This window comes from Balaenoptera acutorostrata, chromosome 3 (genome assembly GCF_949987535.1).
Source record: "Balaenoptera acutorostrata chromosome 3, mBalAcu1.1, whole genome shotgun sequence".
In the NCBI taxonomy this organism is placed as follows: Eukaryota; Metazoa; Chordata; class Mammalia; order Artiodactyla; family Balaenopteridae; genus Balaenoptera; species Balaenoptera acutorostrata.
Window position 1 is genome coordinate 64,994,413 of NC_080066.1, and position 24,491 is coordinate 65,018,903.

Genomic DNA, 24,491 nt, shown 5'->3' on the forward strand with positions numbered 1-24,491 from the left:
ATCAACCAAAGGAGGACTTTCTCTGGCTGAAGCTAAGTGGGGAACCTAGAGCTCAAGGAGAGGCTCAGCTGCAAGGTGTGTCATTCCCCTCAGCTAATTACAAAGCCTTCCAAGGGAGGTGCCTTAACCCTCAATATCTTTCTTTTTTCCATTATCTTGATAATAATCAGGAGATGATTTTATTCCTAAGGAATGTTCCCTGAATACTTGCAAAGATCACCTGAAATAAAAAGGGTAAAATACTATCTTCCATTTACTAATGAATAAATAACAAACTTGTGGGCTGTGGCTTTCAGTCATCAAGTCTTAGAAGTACTCTACTACCTTATTTAAAAATGAAAATGCCAGGCAAACTCACCTTACATTTAACAGGATCATGCCAATTTTCTCCACAGTTAAAGCTGTTAAGTGACACAACAGTTAAAAGAATTAAGTCCTACCTACTGTAAGTAAAGTAAACAAACAAACAACTTCATGCTTTACAGTTCCTCAATACTTTCACCAGTTTCTAGTGACTGCAAAATACAAGGACAGGAACCATGTCTATTTTATTCTACAGTAAATTATTTAGCATTTAGTATTGGGACCAACACATATTTGGGTGTGTGTGTGTGAAATGAGGAATGACTTGTAAGCATGAAGACATGCTATGATGACAATTTCATAATAGATGACTATTTAAATAGCTACCAAACTGTTAAGACAATAAAATCAGTTTAGTTAGATTTGTATTTTTCTGATAGTTTTTAATATGTATAATTCCTTGCTGTGACCATTATCTAACTGAAACCAAAATGAAATCATGTTCAATAATTTGAACTTCAATTTCAACCAATGCTTCATAGGCATATATTAAATATTTTATTTAACACTCCAAATGAAGAGTTAAAGAATGACTTTGTAGGGTAATTCTATACTTTAGTACTAATGCACAGTAAGCAATATGTGGGAAGCAAACAAGTCACATCTCTGCATGATCCAAACAAATGAACCTCAGCCAGTAGAGATAAATTGTACCAAACAAGGTATAAAGCAAAAGACTATGTCTACATATTCTCTAAGACTATATTAATTGCTAATCCCTTTCTGTTTTCTAGGCACATGGTACATACATTTGTTTAAAAAGTATAAATTAAGAATAAACACAAATGCTTGTGAAAAAGTAACCATGGTATGGCTGATTAATCAGCTAATCAAGTAATTTGGGAATGCCAAAAATCCCTTGCAAATTAGAAGAATAAAGTGCTACATCAGTTTAAATGAAGTCAGGATAACGGTTACTTCTGGAGATGAACATGGGGAATGGAATGGAGAAGGGAACATCAAGAAGCTTCAAATGTATCTGTCATGTTTTATTTCTTGACAAAAACAAACAAAATACTGATTCTGATTAAGCTGGGTTTTAACTATGTCAGTACTCGTTATTCTCTATACTTAAGTCTGTATTTGAAATATTTCATACTAAAAGTATATTTGAAAGTAGGTAAGGAATCAGACTCTACCCTCTGTCTACAGGGTAAACTCTGAAACAATAATGAATATTTAATCTTTACTAAAATAGCATGTATTTTACATAAATTTAATCTCTATGAGTTTACCTACTCTTTTTGGAAATATTTAGTATTAATGATATATAAGTCTAATTCTATAGATGTTTGGAGAAAAAGAAGAATGATACGGAATACCAATAAAATGTTTATTTGTTAGTTACAGAGCCCCCTGGCTTGACTGGCTTCTCATTCCTAAAAGATCCATAAGGGAATGGAAGATCATCTTAACTCTCTAATACGTGATATTGGAAATTCCCTGCTAAATTGAACCTAAAATTCAAAGGCTAAAGAGTATGCTACAGCACTCCCAGGAATCCAGGTTACCAAGAAAGCTGTGGCCAGGGGCCCCACAGAACAACTCTTAGTTAAAGAAAGCACATCTATCAACTAAGTTTTATCTTTCCAAATTTATCTGCATATTTTTAGGAGTAAGATTAAACTTGTCAGAATAAAGGAAATTAAAAACAAAACAAAACATCTAACTGTGTATTTTATTTCCTAAGAGAGAACCTGAAAAGAGATCAAGAGCCATAAGGGAACCAAACATAATTTGACAAAATAAGCAGTCAATCAGAAATGAGAAGAACTTTTTAAATTTACAATAAATAATGTAATAATAAATATAAAACGGATAAACTTGAAAAAAAAAGAAATGAGAAGAACTGAGTTTTTGTCCCAGATCTTTAAATTTGCTGCCATATACGTTCCAATGGAGCACACAAGAGAATGTGATTACCGCCGCATTTTTTTTCCCATAAGAAAATAAATCCAGAAGTTAGAGCAACAAAGAAAGAGGAAAAACTATCTTAAGATGTGACTTTTTAATCTAATTTTTATTTAAAAGAAATACAAACTATTTAAAGTCAACATCACCCACCTACCTCAGATAAAGAATATTTTCTACTATTTTTTTTCTTTTTCTTTTTTAAATATTGGGGTATAGTTGCTTTTTTTCTACTATTTTACTAATAAAAATAAATAGAAAAGCTATGTGCACTACTCCAATTTAGGAAATCACTTGCTTACCAAAACTGGCGCCCACATTTGCAGCGAACAGGTTTAGCATCAGGATATTGGACTTTAACAACATGGTGGCAATCTGGGGCAGGACACCACTTTAACAGTCGATTGCACTGAAATACAAGTTGGAACATAAAAAATGACAGCAAATTAAATCACGATGCAAGATTTTCCAGTACACCATGCAATTATTTATACTACTTCCTCACTATCACAAAGTGGGGATGGTGTCACTGACACATAAAAACCTGCCAGCAATACTTAGTCTCCTACAGCAATGCTTTTGGATGTACTGTTCTTCTAAGATTATAGATCCCTTGAAGACCTGGTATTATAAAACATATAATCTATCTCTTGTTCTATCTTCAAAATCCCACTGAGAACTTTAAAATAAATGATCACCATTATGTGATCATTAACAAGCATCAATTTGTCTATGGTTCTATTTCAGGGCAATTTTAAAAGATACAAGAAAACAAGATACGCTTCTACTTAGGGAAGGCGTTTACATGCTATAGAATAGTATGAAACAAGCTGAGGGATACACATGGAATTTCTCTCTTTGACCACAGAAAGCTCTTCTAAGAACAAAAGCCAGTGCCTAAACCACAGCAAAGATTCCATTTTAGTTCATCAAAAGAAATATAACTTTTGAAGTATTTTTATTATGAGACAAAACATGGCTCAAGGAACACTCCATCAGAACTCAAGTTTATTGACCATTTCAAAAAATATACTATTCCTAAAAAATGCTATTTTCTAGAAGATCTGACCTTCAGTTTAATCTCTAATAAAAATTAAAATTACATTCTAGAACTGAAATACCAAGTTACACTGGTGCTCTTGTACAGGGGCTGGCAAACTTCTTTCACTTAGAGCCAGAAAGTAGAGATATTTGGCTCCGTGGGCCATATGGCCTCTTTAGCAACGACTCAACTCTACCACTGCAGCACAAAAGCAGTCACAGAATAAAACTGCATGTTCAAATAAATCTTTATTTACAAAAACAGGCAGGCCACAGTTTGCCAACTTCTGTTAAGACATATTTGATAAAAACAAACAAAAAATCACTACATAATTCTTTTTAAACGAAGTTTACTGGTAATGGAAGGTAAAACAAGCAGAGGTATAGCAGGGTTAGAGTGCCCAACATGATTAAACATGACATCACTAATAATCAGCTATAATTCTCTGCTAGGGATAAAGGAAGACTATAAAATTATTTTATTCTCAAAGCTCAAGATCGATGAAAAGACATCTACTTATTGGTTTATCACATTCCTTTGAGAATAAAGGTATTTTGGTATGCTTCATAAATGAAGACAAAAATTGAAGTTACTGTAAAGGTGTTTCTTATATAAGACAAACTGATATTTCTATTAATAAACAGAATTCCTTTTATTTAAAGAAGGAAAACTTATGCGATCACTTACCTCTACAAAGCTATTTGTTATTAAATGCTGATACTTTAATTTAACTTTTGAATCTGTGATCAGGCGCCTGAAAGCGAGATTAAAAGTTTATTAGGAAGTTTTCAGCTAAGAATATTTTCCTCATTTATAAAATAAAATCTCAATGCTCTGTGCTATGAAAACTGCCTTAAATTGAAAATACTAAAATACGCATAAACTGTCAACAAATAGAACTGTAGGAATCAAAACAATAATTTCAAAGTTTCTATAGTTTTATTTTGGTAGACATTTCCCCATTTCTTATACCCTAAATATTCTATTTTTACCCAGTTTGTATTGTAGTCTAATGACTTACCAATATTGTCAAATTTAGGCCCCTTTTAGAGTTTTCTGACTCTGATATCTTGCCTTAAGACAGCAATTCTCAGTCACCTTTTCTAAGACCCCCTCCCAAAAATCTGTGTGTGAAATAAGGGATGTTGGTAGGAATGTTCAGAAATGGATCCAGGTTTTGCTAGATATAATTTTGATAGCCTCCTTCTTCTGAAATCTTTTGGTAATTTATCAGAAATGCCTACTGACTGCAACCTGGCTTCCTTTATCCACCTAGAACACCTTAATTCACAAGAATTTCTTGAATTCACAGGAACCCATGAAAGTGAAGAACCCTGAAGCTTAAGTTCCATTAATTTTAATAGTAAACATTCCTGTGAGTATTATAAGAAAATGGTGTTAAAAGCAGAAAAAGAGTAACTCACAAAGCCAGCAAGAAAGATATCAAAAATGCACAGTCCAGAGAGAGACCTTCAAGATGGCGGAGGAGTAAGACATAGACATCACCTTCCTCCCCACAAATACATCAGTAATACATCTACATGTGGAATAACTCCTATAGAACACCTACTGAACGCTGGCAGAAGACCTCAGACTTCCCAAAAGGCAAGAAACTCCACGTACCTGGGTAGGGAAAAAGAAAAAGAAAAAACAGAGACAAAAGAAGAGGGACGGGACCTACACCAGTGGGAGGGAACTGTGAAGGAGGAGAAGTTTCTACACACTACAAAGCCCCTTCACTGGCAGAGATGGGGGGTGGCGGAGGGGGGAAGCTTCGGAGCCACGGAGGAGAGCACAGCAACAGGGGTGCAGAGGGCAAAGCGGAGAGATTCCCGCACAGAGGATTGGTGCCGACCAGCACACACCAGCCTGAGAGGCTTGTCTGCTCACCCGCCGGGGCGGGTGGGGGCTGGGAGCTGAGGCTCCAGCTTCTTCAGAGGTCAGACCCCAGGGAGAGGACTGGGGTTGGCTGCTTGAACACAGCCTGAAGGGGGCTAGTGCGCCACAGCTAGCCGGGAGGGAGTCCGGGAAAAAGTCTGGAACTGCCTAAGAGGCAAGAGACCATTGTTTCCGGGTGCGCGAGGAGAGGGGATTCAGAGCACCGCCTAGACGAGCTCCAGAGACGGGCACGAGCCATGGCTATCAGCGTGGACACCAGAGACGGGCATGAGACGTTAAGGCTGCTGCTACAGCTACCAAGAAGCCTGTGTGCAAGCACAGGTCACTATCCACACCTCCCCTTCTGGGAGCCTGTGCAGGCCACCACTGCCAGGGTCCCATGAACCAGGGACAACTTCCCCAGAAGAACGCACGGCGCGCCTCAGGCTGGTGCAACATCACGCTGGCTGCTGGGCAGCAGGCTCACCCCGCATCCGTACCCTTCCCTCCCCCGAGTCTGAGTGAGCCAGAGCCCCCGAATCAGCGGCTCCTTTAACCCCGTCCTGTCTGAGCGAAGAACAGACGCCCGCAGGTGACCTAAACGCAGAGGCGGGTCCAAATCCAAAGCTGAACCCCGGGAGCTGTGCGAACAAAGAAGAGAAAGGGAAATTTCTCCCAGCAACCTCAGGAGCAGCGGATTAAATCCCCGCAATCAACTTGATGTACCCTGCATCTGTGGAACACCTGAATAGACAATGAATCATCCCAAAATTGAGGTGGTAGAATTTGGGAGCAACTGTAGACTTGGGGTTTGCTTTCTACATCTAATTTGTTTTTGGTTTTATGTTTATCTAAGTGTTTAGAGTTTATTATCATTGGTAGATCTGTTTATTCATTTGGTGGCTCTCTTCCTTTTTTCTTTTTTTTACTTTTTCTCTTTTTGTGAGTGTGTATGTGTATGCTTCTTTGTGTGATTTTGTCTGTATGGCTTTGCTTTTACCATTTGTCCTAGGGTTCTGTCTGTCCTTTTTGTTGTTGTTGTTGTTTTTTTAAGTATACTTTTTAGCGCTGGTTATCATTGGTGGATTTGTTTTTTGGTTTGGTTGCTCTCTACTTTTTTTTTTTATTCTTTCTTTAAACTACTTTTTAATTTTTTAGTTTTTAATAATTTATTTTTTATTTTAATAACATTAATTTACTTTATTTTTTTCTTTCTTTCTTTTTTTCTCCCTTTTCTTCTGAGCCGTGTGCCTAACAGGGTCTTGGTGCTCCGGCGGATGTCAGGCCTCTGCCTCTGAGGTGGGAGAGCTGAGTTCAGGACACTGGTCCACCAGAGGCCTCCCGGCTCCACATAATATCAAACGGCGAAAGCTCTCCCAGAGATCTGCATCTCAACGCTAAGACACAGCTCCACTCAACGACCAGCAAGCTACAATGCTGGACACCCCATGCCAAACAACTAGCAAGACAGGAACACAACCCCACCCATTAGCACAGGGGCTGCCTAAAATAATAAGGTCACAGACACCCCAAAACACACCACTGGATGCCGTCACACCCACCAGAAAGATAAGATCCAGCTTCATCCACCAGAACACAGGCACCAGTCCTCTCCACCAGGAAGCCTACACAACCCACTGAACCAACCTTAGCCACTGGGGGAAGACAGCAAAAAAAAAAAACGGGAACTACGAAGATGCAGCCTGCGAAACGGAGATCCCAAACACAGTAAGTTAAGCAAAATGAGAAGACAGAGAAACACACAGCAGATGAAGGAGCAAGGTAAAAACCCACCAGACCAAACAAATGAAGAGAAAATAGGCAGTCTAGCTGAAAAAGAATTCAGAGTAATGATAGTAAAGATGATCCAAAATCTTGGAAAGAGAATGGGGAAAATACAAGAAATGTTTAACAAGGACCTAGGAGAACCAAAGAGCAAACAATGATGAACAACACAAATACATTAAATTAAAAATTCTCTAGAAGGAATCAATAGCAGAAGAACTGAGGCAGAAGAACGGATAAGTGACCTGGAAGATAAAATGGTGGAAATAACTACCACAGAGCAGAATAAAGAAGAACGAAAAGAATTGACGACAGTCTCAGAGACCTCTGGGACAACATTAAACGCACCAACATTCGAATTATAGGGGTCCCAGAAGAAGAAGAGAAAAAGAAAGGGACTGAGAAAATATTTGAAGAGATTATACTTCAAAACTTCCCTAATATGGGAAAAGAAATAGTCAATCAAGTCCAGGAAGCGCAGAGTCCCGTACAGGATAAATCCAAAGAGAAACATGCCAAGACACATATTAATCAAACTATCAAAAATTAAATACAAAGAAAAAATATTAAAAGCAGCAAGGCAAAAACAACAAAAAACATACAAGGGAATCCCCATAAGGTTAACAGCTAATCTTTCAGCAGAAACTCTGCAAGCCAGAAGAGAGTGGCAGGACATATTTAAAGTGATGAAAGGGAAAAACCTACAACCAAGATTACTTTACCCAGCAAGGATCTCATTCAGATTTGACGGAAAAACTAAAACCTTTACAGACAAGCTAAAGCTAAGAGAATTCAGCACCACTAAAGCAGCTTTACAACAAATGCTAAAGGAACTTCTCTAGGCAGGAAACACAAGAGAAGGAAAAGACCTACAATAACAAACCCAAAACAATTAAGAAACTGGTAATAGGAACATACATATCGATAACTACCTTGAATGTAAATGGATTAAATGCTCCAACCAAAAGACATAGACTGGCTGAATGGATACAAAAACAAGATCCGTATATATGCTGTTTACAAGAGACCCACTTCAGACCTAGGGATATATACAGACTGAAAGGGAGGGGATGGAAAAACATATTCCATGCAAATGGAAATCAAAAGAAAGCTAGAGTAGCAATTCTCATATCAGACAAAATAGACTTTAAAATAAAGACTAGGGGCTTCCCTGGTGGCACAGTGGTTGAGAGTCTGCCTGCCAATGCAGGGGACGCGGGCTCGAGCCCTGGTCTGGGAAGATCCCACATGACGCGGAGCAAGTGGGCCCGTGAGCCACAACTGCTGAGCCTGCGCATCTGGAGCCTGTGCTCCACAACAAGAGAGCCCGCGATGGTGAGAGACCCACGCACCGCGATGAAGAGTGGCCCCCGCTTGCCGCAACTGGAGAAAGCCCTTGCACAGAAACGAAGACCAAACACAACTAAAATAAATAAATAAATAAATAATTAAAATAAAGACTATTACAAGACACAAAGAAGGACACTACATAATGATCAAGGGATCAATCCAAGAAGAAGATGTAACAACTGTAAATATTTATGCACCCAACATAGGAGCACCTCAATACATAAGGCAAATGCTAACAGCCATAAAAGGGGAAATCGACAGTAACACAATCATAGTAAGGGACTTTAACACCCCACTTTCACCAATGGACAGATCATCCAAAATGAAAATAAATAAGGAGACACAAGCTTTACATGACACATTAAACAATATGGATGTAACTGATAGTTATAGGACATTCCATCCAAAAACTACAGAACACATTTTCTTCTCAAGTGCTCATGGAACATTCTCCAGAATAGATCATATCTTGGGTCAGAAATCAAGCCTTGGTAAATTTAAGAAAACTGAAATTGTATCGAGTATCTTTTCCAACCACAACGCTATGAGACCAGATATCAATTACAGGAAAAAATCTGTAAAAAAAAAAAAAAATACAAACACATGGAGGCTAAACAATACACTACTAAATAACCGAGAGATCACTGAAGAAATCAAAGAGGAAATAAAAAAATACCTACAAACAAATAACAATGAAAACACAGTGACCCAAAACCTATGGGATGCGGCAAAAGCAGTTCTAAGAGGGAAGTTTACAGCAATACAATCCTACCTCAAGAAACAAGACATATCTCAAATAAACAACCTAACCTTACATCTAAAGCAATTAGAGAAAGAAGAACAAAAACACTCCAAAGTTAGCAGAAGGAAAGAAATCATAAAGATCAGATCAGAAATAAATGAAAAAGCAATTAAGGAAATAACAGCAAACATCAATAAAAACAAAGCTGGTTCTTTGGGAAGATAAAATTGATAAACCATTAGCCAGACTCATCAAGAAAAAAAAGGGAGAAGACTCAAATCAACAGAATTAGAAATGAAAAAGGAGAAGTAAAAACTGACACTGCAGAAATATGAAGGATCATGAGAGATTACTACAAGCAACTATATTCCAACAACCTGGAAGAAATGGACAAATTCTTAGAAAACCACAACCTTCCAAGACTGAAGGAGGAAGGAATAGAAAATATAAACAGACCAATCACAAGCACTGAAATTGAGACTGTGATTAAAAATCTTCCAACAAACAAAAACCCAGGACCGGATGGCTTCACAGGCGAATTCTATCAAACATTTAGAGAAGAGCTAACACCCATCCTTCTCAAACTCTTCTGAAATACAGCAGAGGGACGAACACTCCCAAACTCATTCTAGGAGGCCACCATCACCCTGATACCAAAACCAGACAAAGATGTCACAAAGAAAGAAAACTACAGGCCAATATCACTGATGAACATGGATGCAAAAATCCTCAACAAAAGACTAGCAAATAAAATCCAACAGCACATTAAAAGGATCATACACCATGATCAAGTGGGGTTTATCCCAGGAATGCAAGGATTCTTCAATATATGCAAATCAATGTGATAAACCATATTAACAAACTGAAGGAGAAAAACCATATAATCATCTCAATAGATGCAGAAAAAGCTTTTGACAAAATGCAACACCCATTTATGATAAAAAACTCTCCAGAAAGTAGGCACAGAGGGAACTTACCTCAACATAATAAAGGCCATATACGACAAACCCACAGCCAACATCATTCTCAATGGTGAAAAACTGAAAGCATTTCCTCTAAGATCAGGAACAAGACAAGGTTGCCCACTCTCACCAGTATTATTCAACATAGTTTTGGAAGTTTTAGCCACAGCAATCCGAGAAGAAAAAGAAATAAAAGGAATCCAAATTGGAAAAGAAGAAGTAAAGCTGTCACTGTTTGCAGATGACATGATACTATACATAGAGAATCCTAAAGACGCTACCAGAAAACTACTAGAGCTAATCAATGAATCTGGCAAAGTAGCAGGATACAAAATTAATGCACAGAAACCTCTTGCATTCCTATACATCATTTTTCCTGATGAAAAATCTGAAAGATAAATTAAGGAAACACTATGTACCACTGCAACAAAAAGAATAAAATATCTAGGAATAAACCTACGTAAGGAGACAAAAGACCTGTACGCAGAAAACTGTAAGACACTGATGAAAGAAATTAAAGATGATACAAACAGATGGAGAGATATACCATGCTCTTGGATTGGAACAATCAACACTGTGAAAATGACTATCCTACTCAAAGCAATCTACAGATTCAATGCAATCCCTATCAAACTACCACTGGCATTTTTCACAGAACTAGAACAAAAAATTTCACAATTTGTATGGAAACACAAAAGACCCCGAATAGCCAAAGCAATCTTGAGAAAGAAAAACGGAGCTGGAGGAATCAGGTTCCCAGACCTCAAGCTATACTACAAAGCTACAGTAATCAAGACAGTATGGTACTGGCACAAAAACAGAAATATAGATCAATGTAACAGAACAGTAATCCCAGAGATAAACCCATGCACATATGGTCACCTTATTTTTGATACAGGAGGCAAGAATATACAATGGAGAAAAGACAGCCTCTTCAGTAAGTGGTGCTGGGAAAACTGGACAGCTACATGTAAAAGAATGAAATTAGAACACTCCCTAACACCATATACAAAAATAAACTCAAAATGGATTAAAGACCTAAGTGTAAGGCCAGACACTATCAAACTCTTAGAGGAAAACACAGGCAGAACACTCTATGACATAAATCACAGCAAGATCCTTTTTGACCCACCTACTAGAGAAATGGAAATAAAAACAAAAATAAACAAATGGGACCTAAAGAAACTTAAAAGCTTTTGCACAGCAAAGGAAACCATAAACAAGATGACAGGATAACCCTCAGAGTAGGAGAAAATATTTGCAAATGAAGCAACTAACAAAGGATTAATCTCCAAAATATACAAGCAGCTCATGCAGCTCAATATCAAAAAACCAAACAACCCAATCCAAAAATGGGTGGAAGACCTAAATAGACATTTCTCCAAAGAAGATATACAGATTGCCAACAAACACATGAAAGGATGCTCAACATCACTAATCATTAGAGAAATGCAAATCAAAACTACAATGAGGTATCACCTCACACCAGTCAGAATGGCCATCATCAAAAAATCTACAAACAATAAATGCTGGAGAGAGTGTGAAGAAAAGGGAACCCTCTTGCAGTGTTGGTGGGAATGTAAATTGATGCAGCCACTATGGAGAACAGTATGGAGGTTCCTTAAAAAACTAAAATTAGAACCACCATACGACCCAGCAATCCCACTACTGGGCATATCTCCTGAGAAAACCATAATTCAAAAAGAGTCATGTACCACAATGTTCATTGCAGCTCTATTTGCAATAGCCAGGACATGGAAGCAACCTAAGTGTCCATCGACAGATGAATGGATAAAGAAGATGTGGCACATATATACAATGGAATATTACTCAGCCATAAAAAGAAGCAAAATTCAGTTATTTGTAGTGAGGTGATGGACCTAGAGTCTGTCATACAGAGTGAAGTAAGTCAGAAAGAGAAAAACAAATACCGTATGTTAACACATATATATGGAATCTAAAAAAAAAAATGGTTCTGAAGAACCTAGGAGCAGGACAGGGATAAAGACACAGACATAGAGAATGGACTTGAGGACACGGGGAGGGGGAAGGGTAAGCTGGAACGAAGTGAGAGAGTGGCATGGACATATATACACTACCAAATGTAAAATAGATAGCTAGTGGGAAGCAGCCACATAGTACAAGGAGATCAGCCCGGTGCTTTGTGACCACCTAGACGGGTGGGATAGGGAGGGTGGGAGGGAGACGCAAGAGGGAGGAGATATGGGGATATGTGCACATGTGTAACTGATTCACTTTGTTATAAGGCAGAAACTAACACACCATTGTAAAGCAATTATACTCCAATAAAGATGTTAAAAAAAAAAGCATAGCCCAATCTCATTAAAATCTCTTAAATGAACAGGAAAGTTTTGTACAATTTGGCTTCATCTATTTTTTGAGTTTCTTATCCCACTCACTTCTCTTCTTCCATAACACCCCACCCTGGGACTTCCTTGGTGGTCCAGTGGTTAAGATTCTGAGTTTCCACTGCAGGGACCACGGGTTCTACCCCTGGTTGGGAAACTAAGATCCTGCATGTGGCACAGTGTGGCCAAAAAGAAAGAAAAAAAAGACCCCACCCTGTCCTGAGCTACTTTCAGAGTACTCCCCTCATATCTGTATTCTTTCAAAAGAGTATGCACCACCCTTCCTCAGAGGTTTTTGCTTGGGGCCACCTCCCTTGGAAAGGAAACAAAAGATTATCATAGTGGGGCTGTGAGGTGGGACAGCCTAGGTTAGAATACTGGCTTCACAACTTACTAGCTATGAACTGAGGGGTAAGCTCTTTGACTTTTCCATTTTTCAGTTTACTAATCTGTAAGATGGAGAGCAGAAATAGAGCTGGCCAACTAGAATACTGCCTGGCAAATAGTAAGCACTCAATAAATATAAGATGAAGTTGCTATTATTATTATTATTATTTTATTTCACTCAGCTAAGATGTATCGTTACTCATAGAGGCCTTTTCTGACAATTCACCACACCAGTCTAGACACAGACCACCTTTACTTTAGTTCCTATGGCACATTGTACACCTCTCCTTTATAGAATGTGTCATAAATTTCATTAGACAGCTATCTGTATAATCATTTGTTTAATATCTGCCTTCCTGTTTCCCTATCCCCAACCAAACAATAAGCTCCATGAAAAGATCTCTTATGTCCAGTACACTGCCTGGTCTGTGGAAAGTGTTTAATAAGGATTTTTTAAATGAGTAAACCTCCACATCTTGCAGATGTTGAAAATGAGGTATAAAAATGATTAGTGCACTTGGCAGTTCCTCAAAAAGTTAAACACAGAATTACCATATGACCCATCAATTTCACTCCAAGGAATCAAAAACATGTGTTCAATAAAAGTCTTGCACACAAATGTTCAAATAATAACACAAACGTTTCTACAAAAAGTATTTTAAAAAAAGTATAAATAACTCAAACGTCCAAGAACTGATGGAGAAATAAAATATGGAATATCCATATAATGGAATATTATTTAGCCATAAAAAGGAATGGTGTCCTTATACATGGTACCACATGGATGAACCTTGAAAACATTACGTTAAGTGACAGAAGCCAGACATGAAAAATCACATACTGTATGACTCCATTTTAATGAAATGTCCAGAATAAGCAAATCCATACAGACAGAAAACTGATGAGCGGTTGTCAGGGTCTAGGGGGAGGAGGGAGTGAAGACTGACTGTTTAGTGGATATGGGATTTCTTTTGGTACACTGAATTGTGTACTTTAAACTAGTCAAAATGGTGAATATTATTATATGAAATTTACATCAATTAAAAAATAATTAAGAAACAGACTCAAAGTCAGAATCCCTGATTTCCAAATACATCTTACTCCCTCTATTACCCATAATGCTTCTCTGATGTGACAAACCCTAATGATTTCTTACAGATGATTCTAGCCTAAGCATAACTGGTGAGAATAAAGGTCAGCCATAGCTATTAGGCCAAGATGACTAAGCCTTAAGTTGGTGATAGGGAAGAAAAAGAAAGTGATCTCCCATCTTTGAGAATAAGCATTCTCAAGAAGGCAAGTGTCAACCTGGCCATTAATAAGCTAATTCTCTTCACAAGGTCCTGCTGCCATCACTTATGTTGAAAATAGCTATTATGCCAATTCTCACTGTAGAAGGCAGCTCTTTATCAAGGTAAAAAAAAATGACTTTTACTGAATGCCATCTATATATACATTCTGAGCACAGGGTCAAAAGCATTTAAACGCCCTTGAGTTTTGGGATAATTCTATGCTTTTACAAATGAGATAACTGGAGAGCTATGCTTTGAAACCAGGTAACTTTAAACACAGGATTTTTTTTTAGTATGCCAAGTACTTTAGTATACTTACACTAAACATATAATACTTATATGCCTTATACTTATATAGCACTCTGAATAAGTCAACAATATTACGCTTCAATTTAGGACTAATGATGAAATATTTTTCTTTAAAAAGGGTTTTTTCCTCCCCCTGACAAACCAATTATAGGTAAGTATAAAGAATGAAATAGAGATTAACCAAGATGGCGGAGTAGAAGGACGTGCTCTCACTCCCTCTTGCGAGAGCACCAGAATCACAACTGGCTGCTGGACAATCATTGACAGGAAGACCCTGGACTTCACCAAGGAGGACACCCCACGTCCAAGGACAGAGGAGAAGCCACAGTGAGACGGTAGGAGGGGCGCAATCAGAGTAAAATCAAATCCCATAACTGCTGGGTGGGTGACTCACAGACTGGCGAACACTTATACCACAGAAGTCCACCCACTGGAGTGAAGGTTCTGAGCCCCACCTCAGGCTTCCCAACCTGGGGGTCCGGCAAAGGGAGGAGGAATTCCTAGAGAATCAGACTTTGAAGTCTAGTGGGAATTGATTGCAGGACTGTGACAGGACTGGGGGAAACAGAGACCCCACTCTTGGAGGGCACACACAAAGTAATGTGTGCATCGGGACCCAGGGGAAGGAGCAGTGACCCTGGGGGAGACTGAACCAGACGTACCTGCTGGTGTTGGGGGGTCTCCTGCAGAGGCGAGTGGTGGCTCTGTTTCACCGTGGGGATAAGGACACTGGCAGCAGAGGTCCTGGGAAGTTCTCCTTGGCGTGAGCCCTCCCAGAGTCTGCCATTAACCCCACCAAAGAGCACGGGTAGGCTCCAGTGTTGGGTTGCCTCAGGCAAAACAACCAACAGGGAGGGAACCCAGCCCCACCCATCAACAGTCAAGTGGATTAAGGTTTTACTGAGCTCTGACCGCCACAGCAACAGTCAGCTCTACCCACCACCAGAGCCTCCCATCAAGCCTCTTAGATAGCCTCAACCACCAGAGGGCAGACAACAGAAGCAAGAAAAACTACAATCCTGCAGCCTGTGGACCAAAAACCACAGTTACAGAAAGACAGAGAAGATGAAAAGGCAGAGGGCTATGTACCAGATGAAGGAACAAGAAAAAACCCCAGAAAAACAACTAAATGAAGTGGAGATAGGCAACCTTCCAGAAAAAGAATTCAGAATAATGATAGTGAAGATGATCCAGGACCTCGGAATAAGAATGGAGGCAAAGATTGAGAAGATGCAAGAAATGATTAACAAAGACCTAGAAGAATTAAAGAACAAACAAACAGAGATGACCAATACAATAACTGAAATGAAAACTACACTAGAAGGAATCAATAGCAGAATAACTGAGGCAGAAGAACGGATAAGTGACCTGGAAGACAGAATGGTGGAATTCACTGCTGCGGAACAGACTAAAGAAAAAAGAATAAAAAGAAATGAAGACAGCCTAAGAGACCTCTGGGACAACATTAAACGCAACAACATTCGCATTATAGGGGTCCCAGAAGGAGAAGAGAGAGAGAAAGGACCAGAGAAAATATTTGAAGAGATTATAATCGAAAACTTCCCTAACATGGGAAAGGAAATAGCCACCCAAGTCCAGGAAGCGCAGAGAGTCCCATACAGAATAAACCCAAGGAGAAACACGCCGAGACACATAGTAATCAAAGTGGCAAAAATTAAAGACAAAGAAAAATTATTGAAAGCAGCAAGGGAAAAACGACAAATAACATACAAGGGAACCCCCATAAGGTTAACAGCTGACTTCTCAGCAGAAACTCTGCAAGCCAGAAGGGAGTGGCATGAAATACTTAAAGTGATGAAAGGGAAGAACCTACAACCAAGATTACTCTACCCAGCAAGGATCTCATTTAGATTTGATGGAGAAATCAAAAGCTTTACAGACAAGCAAAAGCTAAGAGAATTCAGCACCACCAAACCAGCTCTACAACAAATGCTAAAGGAACTTCTCTAAGTGGGAAACACAAGAGAAGAAAAGGACCTACAAAAACAAACCCAAAACAATTAAGAAAATGGTCATAGGAACATACATATCGATAATTACCTTAAACGTGAATGGATTAAATGCCCCAACCAAAAGACATAGACTGGCTGAATGGATACAAAAACAAGACCCATATATATGCTGTCTACAAGAGACCCACTTCAGACCTAGGGACACATACAGACTGAAAGTGAGGGGATGGAAAAAGATATTCCATGCAAATGGAAATCAAAAGAAAGCTGGAGTAGCTATACTCATATCAGATAAAATAGACTTTAAAATAAAGAATGTTACAAGAGACAAGGAAGGACACTACATAATGATCCAGGGATCAACCCAAGAAGAAGATATAACAATTATAAATATATATGCACCCAACATAGGAGCACCTCAATACATAAGGCAACTGCTAACAGCTATAAAAGAGGAAATCGACAGTAACACAATAATAGTGGGGGACTTTAACACCTCACTTACACCAATGGACAGATCATCCAAAATGAAAATAAATAAGGAAACAGAAGCTTTAAATGACACCATAGACCAGATAGATTTAATTGATATATATAGGACATTCCATCCAAAAACGGCAGATTACACGTTCTTCTCAAGTGCACACGGAACATTCTCCAGGATAGATCACATCTTGGGTCACAAATCAAGCCTCAGTAAATTTAAGAAAATTGAAATCATATCAAGCATCTTTTCTGACCACAACGCTATGAGATTAGAAATGAATTACAGGGAAAAAAACGTAAAAAAGACAAACACATGGAGGCTAAACAATACGTTACTAAATAACCAAGAGATCACTGAAGAAATCAAACAGGAAATAAAAAAATACCTAGAGACAAATGACAATGAAAACACGACGACCCAAAACCTATGGGATGCAGCAAAAGCGGTTCTAAGAGGGAAGTTTATAGCTATACAAGCCTACCTAAAGAAACAAGAAAAATCTCAAGTAAACAATCTAACTTTACACCTAAAGAAACTAGAGAAAGAAGAACAAACAAAACCCAAAGTTAGCAGAAGGAAAGAAATCATAAAGATCAGAGCAGAAATAAATGAAATAGAAACAAAGAAAACAATAGCAAAGATCAATAAAACTAAAAGTTGGTTCTTTGAGAAGATAAACAAAATTGATAAGCCATTAGCCAGACTCATCAAGAAAAAGAGGGAGAGGACTCAAATCAATAAAATCAGAAATGAAAAAGGAGAAGTTACAACAGACACCGCAGAAATACAAAACATCCTAAGAGACTACTACAAGCAACTTTATGCCAATAAAATGGACAACCTGGAAGAAATGGACAAATTCTTAGAAAGGTATAACCTTCCAAGACTGAACCAGGAAGAAACAGAAAATATCAACAGACCAATCACAAGTAATGAAATTGAAACTGTGATTAAAAATCTTCCAACAAACAAAAGTCCAGGACCAGATGGCTTCACAGGTGAATTCTATCAAACATTTAGAGAAGAGCTAACACCCATCCTTCTCAAACTCTTCCAAAAAATTGCAGAGGAAGGAACTCTCCCAAACTCATTCTATGAGGCCACCATCACCCTGATACCAAAACCAGACAAAGACACTACAAAAAAAGAAAATTACAGACCAATATCACTGATGAATATAGATGCAAAAATCCTCAACAAAATACTAGCAAACAGAATCCAACAACACATTAAAAGGATCATACACCACGATCAAGTGGGATTTATCCCAGGGATGCAAGGATTCTTCAATATACGCAAATCAATCAATGTGATACACCATATTAACAAATTGAAGAATAAAAACCATATGATCATCTCAATAGATGCAGAAAAAGCTTTTGACAAAATTCAACACCCATTTATGATAAAAACTCTCCAGAAAGTGGGCATAGAGGGAACCTACCTCAACATAATAAAGGCCATATATGACAAACCCACAGCAAACATCATTCTCAATGGTGAAAAACTGAAAGCATTTCCTCTAAGATCAGGAACGAGACAAGGATGTCCACTCTCACCACTATTATTCAACATAGTTCTGGAAGTCCTAGCCACGGCAATCAGAGAAGAAAAAGAAATAAAAGGAATACAAATTGGAAAAGAAGAAGTAAAACTGTCACTGTTTGCGGATGACATGATACTATACATAGAGAATCCTAAAACTGCCACCAGAAAACTGCTAGAGCTAATTAATGAATATGGTAAAGTTGCAGGTTACAAAATTAATGCACAGAAATCTCTTGCATTCCTATACACTAATGATGAAAAATCTGAAAGAGAAATTATGGAAACACTCCCATTTACCATTGCAACAAAAAGAATAAAATACCTAGGAATAAACCTACCTAGGGAGACAAAAGACCTGTATGCAGAAAACTATAAGACACTGATGAAAGAAATTAAAGATGATACCAACAGATGGAGAGATATACCATGTTCTTGGATTGGAAGAATCAACATTGTGAAAATGAGTATACTACCCAAAGCAATCTACAGATTCAATGCAATCCCTATCAAATTACCAAGGGCATTTTTTACGGAGCTAGAACAAATCATCTTAAAATTTGTATGGAGACACAAAAGACCCCGAATAGCCAAAGCAGTCTTGAGGCAAAAAAATGGAGCTGGAGGAATCAGACTCCCTGACTTCAGACTATACTACAAAGCTACAGTAATCAAGACAATATGGTACTGGCACAAAAACAGAAACATAGATCAATGGAACAAGATAGAAAGCCCAGAGATAAACCCACGCACCTATGGTCAACTAATCTATGACAAAGGAGGCAAAGATATACAATGGAGAAAAGACAGTCTCTTCAATAAGTGGTGCTGGGAAAACTGGACAGCCACATGTAAAAGAATGAAATTAGAATACTCCCTAACACCATACACAAAAATAAACTCAAAATGGATTAGAGACCTAAATGTAAGACTGGACACTATAAAACTCTTAGAGGAAAACATAGGAAGAACACTCTTTGACATAAATCACAGCAAGATCTTTTTCGATCCACCTCCTAGAGTAATGGAAATAAAAACAGAAATAAACAAGTGGGACCTAATGAAACTTCAAAGCTTTTGCACAGCAAAGGAAACCATAAACAAGACGAAAAGACAACCCTCAGAATGGGAGAAAATATTTGCAAATGAATCAACGGACAAAGGATTAATCTCCAAAATATATAAACAGCTCATTCAGCTCAATATCAAAGAAACAAACACCCCAATCCAAAAATGGGCAGAAGACCTAAATAGACATTTCTCCAAAGAAGACATACAGACGGCCACGAAGCACATGAAAAGATGCTCAACATCACTAATTATTAGAGAAATGCAAATCAAAACTACAATGAGGTATCACCTCACTCCTGTTAGAATGGGCATCATCAGAAAATCTACAAACAACAAATGCTGGAGAGGGTGTGGAGAAAAGGGAACCCTCTTGCACTGTTGGTGGGAATGTAAATTGATACAGCCACTATGGAGAACAATATGGAGGTTCCTTAAAAAACTAAAAATAGAATTACCATATGACCCAGCAATCCCACTACTGGGCATATACCCAGAGAAAACCGTAATTCAAAAAGACACGTGCACCCGAATGTTTATTGCAGCACTATTTACAATAGCCAGGTCATGGAAGCAACCTAAATGCCCATCAACAGACGAATGGATAAAGAAGTTGTGGTACATATATACGATGGAATATTATTCAGCCATAAAAAGGAACGAAATTGAGTCATTTGTTGAGAAGTGGATGGATCTAGAGACTGTCATACAGAGTGAAGTAAGTCAGAAAGAGAAAAACAAATATCGTATGTTAATGCATGTATGTGGAACGTAGAAAAATGATACAGATGAGCCAGTTTGCAGGGCAGAAGTTGAGACACAGATGTAGAGAATGGACATATGGACACCAAGGGGGGAAAACTGCGATGAGGTGGGGATGGTGATGTGCTGAATTGGGCGATTGGGATTGACATGTATACACGGATGTGTATAAAACTGATGCCTAATAAGAACCTGCAGTATAAAAAAACAAACAAAACAACTAATACTAAACTTTCATTGGGTTATTTGTATGGAAATATGTTAATATAAATGTTTCAGACATTACATGAAATTTCTAAAAATCTTATATTTGTATTTGTATGGAAATATGTATGGAAATATGTTAATATAAATGTTTCAGACATTACATGAAATTTCTAAAAATCTTATATTTGTATTTGTATGGAAATATGTATGGAAATATGTTAATATAAATGTTTCAGACATTATATGAAATTTCTAAAAATCTTATATTTGTATTTGTATGGAAATATGTATGGAAATATGTTAATATAAATGTTTCAGACATTACAGGAAACGTCTAAAAATCTTATATGTTCTGGTATAATGTTATAAGTAATAATCCTAGTTATTACTTTAAAATGTATATCTCAGAAATAACTAATTTTCTTGTCAACTGCATTATTATGAACTTTCATCAAATCTTTAACCATGGTCATTTTTAAGTCTTTTGTCATTTACAGACAGTTCTGGGTGTACTCTGATGATTTTGCAAATATGTTCCTATAAAAGAGTTTCATCTTCAAGAAATTCATGGAAAAGACTCTGACAAGTACAGGTTTCTGGTAACTGACTGTACTGCTGAACTGAATGAATAAGCATTTTCAGAACTCTAATGAAAAACTGATGAACTCATAAAAGTGCTAACAAAAGATCAAGATGAAAAAAAAGAAATTAATTACATGGGACTGAGTGAACTGATGAGGATGAGTATAATTTTTGTGACTTTCTGTCTGAATTAAAAAAAAAAAAAAAAAAAAAAAAAATCCCACAAGGACTCAGAGGAAAAGAATATACAAATCAATTTTCACTGCAAAGTAAAGGAGCTGTTACAGTGGAGGATTACTGGACTGAATGTCAATGTTATGACATAGTATAAGTGTGTTTCATGTTTGGTAATTGCAATCATTGTTGCTTTTGTTGTGGTCATCCATGTACAATGCTTGGTGTCAGTCTATCTATCTCTTGTAAAAATAAAATACAGTGTGTGTGTGTGGAAAGAAAAAAAAAAAAAAAAAAAAGAATGAAATAAAAATCACCTTTAACCCTATTGCTCAGGAGGAATAACCACTCAGGATTTTTATGAATCTAGACCCTTTCCTCTTTTTTTCTATAAATGTATGATATATATTTTAAACAGAAAATTTACTACGTATTATTTTATATCTTAGTTTTTTAAAACTAACATTATAGGCATTTTCCAATGTATTAAAATAATTCATAAATCTTTTTAAAAGCTGTATTACGTTCCATCTTCCCCTACTGGTGGGCTTTTTGGGTTGTAGGATTATGACAATGTGATGATTAACAACTTTATAAAAAATCTCTGCTCAAATTTCTGGTCATTAAAAAGAAATGTAACATATTCTATCATCTGAATTCATGTAATCACATTCAAAGGTAAAAATGATCTTACAATCATCTCTGGCTCATCTCCTTCTTTTATCAGAGTCTGACTCTACCTCTACCTTGAAAACACATCCAAAATTCAACCATTTCTCACTACCTCCTCGGCTACAGTCTTGGATCAAACCAACATCATTTCTCTTCTGGACTGTTTTAATAGTCTCGCAATCTCCTTGCTCCCACTTAGTCTCTTTTTAATACAAGCAGTCAGAGCAATCCTCTATGACCAAGTCATTCCTCTGCTCAAAATCCTCTCATGGCTCTATCTTAGAATAAAAGCCAAAAACCCTAATGGCCTATTAGGCCTGACACAATCAGCTTCACGCAGCCCTCCAACACCCTTCTCTGCTTCCCTTCAATCTGTAACTTTACATTTATAGTTCAAAAACATTTTTAAAAGTTTAATAATTATCAGTAATTTAATCCCTATCTATATACTTTACCTTATAATTACCAAAGCTTGACAAATTATTTCATTTTGCATTTCAATGAGACGAGGAAATTATTTTCAGTGTGAACTTGAGTTCTGATCCCTTAAGCATATATTTTTTTTTTTTTTTAAAGTATCCTTTTATTATTTATTTATTTATTTATTTATTATTTTTGGCTGTGTTGGGTCTTCGGTTCGTGCGAGGGCTTTCTCTAGTTGCGGCAAGCGGGGGCCACTCTTCATCGCGGTGCGGGGACCGCTCTTCATCGCGGTGCGCGGGCCTTTCACTATCGCGGCCCCTCCCGTTGCGGGGCACAGGCTCCAGATGCGCAGGCTCAGTAGTTGTGGCTCACGGGCCCAGCTGCTCCGTGGCATGTGGGATCTTCCCAGACCAGGGCTCGAACCCGTGTCCCCTGCATTGGCAGGCCGATTCTCAACCACTGCGCCACCAGGGAAGCCCAAGCATATATTTTAAAACGGACAGTATTCTATACATTTGTGACAAATTTCCTACTTAGAATACTAAAGTAGTGCTTTTCTGTTTCATCGTAGAGAAATGATGGGGGGGGCATTAATTTACTCCACTATGAGACATACAACTTTAAAGTCACATGTTTTCAAAGCATTCTCCATAAACTCTCTGTAGACTGCCTTAAAAATAAATACAACCTTGGGGTAAGCAAAGATTTCTTAAGTAGCAATAATCATAAATGAGAGAAAATGAGGAATTAGATGCCATTAAAATAAAAACTTTTTTTCACCAAAAATCATTCAGAGAGAAAAAAAGGTAAGCCACACACTGGGGAAAATAGTTGTAATACATATATCTAACAAAAGACTCATATCAGAATATTTTAAGGATTCTTAGAAAGTAATTAACAAATAGACAAAATAACAAAATTTTAAGAATGAGAAAGTGACTTGAATGGGCGCTTCATAAAAAGTGATATCCAACGAAAGGTGTCTGACATCATTACCCACCAAGAAAATGCAAATTAAAACCACCATGAGATATCCCTACATACCCACCAAAATGGCTAAAATTAGAAAAGACTAGTAATACAAGTGTGAACAAGGACTAGAGCAGTCACACATAACTAGGAGAAGTGGAGGTACAACTACTTTGGAAAAGTAGATAGATACTCTGGCAGTATCTATTGTAAGGCTAAAAATTTCACTCTTCAGTATATACCCAAAAGAAATCAGTGCATATCTACCCAGACACTTTTAGGAATATTCTTTGTAGTTTTTTCACAGTAGTCAAAACCAAACAAACAAACCAAAAAAACTCCAAGTATCTATTATCAGGAGAATGAAATGCTACATAGAAAAAACAAAACAAACCTAAAAACATACACATACACTTAACAACATGCACATACCTCAAAGAAACACATTACATTAACTGAAGCTGATACACACTCAGAAAAAGAACATGCTACATAATTCCATTTAAATGAGGTTCAAAAACAGGTAAAATGAACTGGTGGTGACAGAAGTCAGAATAGGTAGTGGGGGTGAGATGTATACCGTCTGGGAAGGGTCACAAGGATGAATATTCTGGGTACTGGAAAAATTCTGTACCTTGATCTGTGTGGTTAGTAAAACATACTTCTAAAGTAAATGTACTTTACACACTTTACTGAATTTATTTTAGAACTTAATCCAAAAAGTAAAAACAAAAACCAATGCACAGCAAATTGAACTGATTATAATTAAATTAAAATGATGTATTTCCACTGTAAAAGACGAGATGCTCTACTATACTGTGATTAATACACATATCAAAGTTTAGTTCGTCTCTTGCCTCAGATGGTACAAACCATCTGAGGGTCTATGCAGCTTCACAAGCCTATGTGATAGAATGTAAAAAATAATCGTCTGACTTGGATGTTTGGAATATTCATTCTTCTTGGAGCAGCACAGACTTACAGGACCACATTTACTTTGCTCTGGATCCATTCAATTACTTGGCTTTATGTAATATCTACAATTATAATATTATAAAAGCACTGGCTTACCATTTTGTGACTAAACCTACTGACAAAACATAAAAGAAACTGCTCCAGAATAGATTTAACTATAAAGTTGACAATATAAAGTAATTATGTATCTAACAGAAATTAGGGGGTAGAAGAGACTAAAGGTGAATGACAGCACAGAGGCAGCAATTTCCTCACCTTACATAG

General features: G+C 37.4%; 1 protein-coding gene across 1 annotated transcript in view; it reads right to left on the minus strand.

Annotated features, from left to right (window-relative positions):
* Nucleotides 1–24,491, minus strand: part of ARIH1 (ariadne RBR E3 ubiquitin protein ligase 1) — a 126,948-nt gene that overhangs the window by 15,959 nt on the left and 86,498 nt on the right. Inside the window, exons 6-8 of the mRNA XM_057542786.1 lie at nt 4,004–4,070; nt 2,577–2,683; nt 359–401 (exon numbers count right to left, since the gene is read on the minus strand). Coding sequence (XP_057398769.1) covers nt 359–401; nt 2,577–2,683; nt 4,004–4,070 — 217 coding nt within the window. The remainder of the gene's footprint in view (nt 1–358; nt 402–2,576; nt 2,684–4,003; nt 4,071–24,491) is intronic.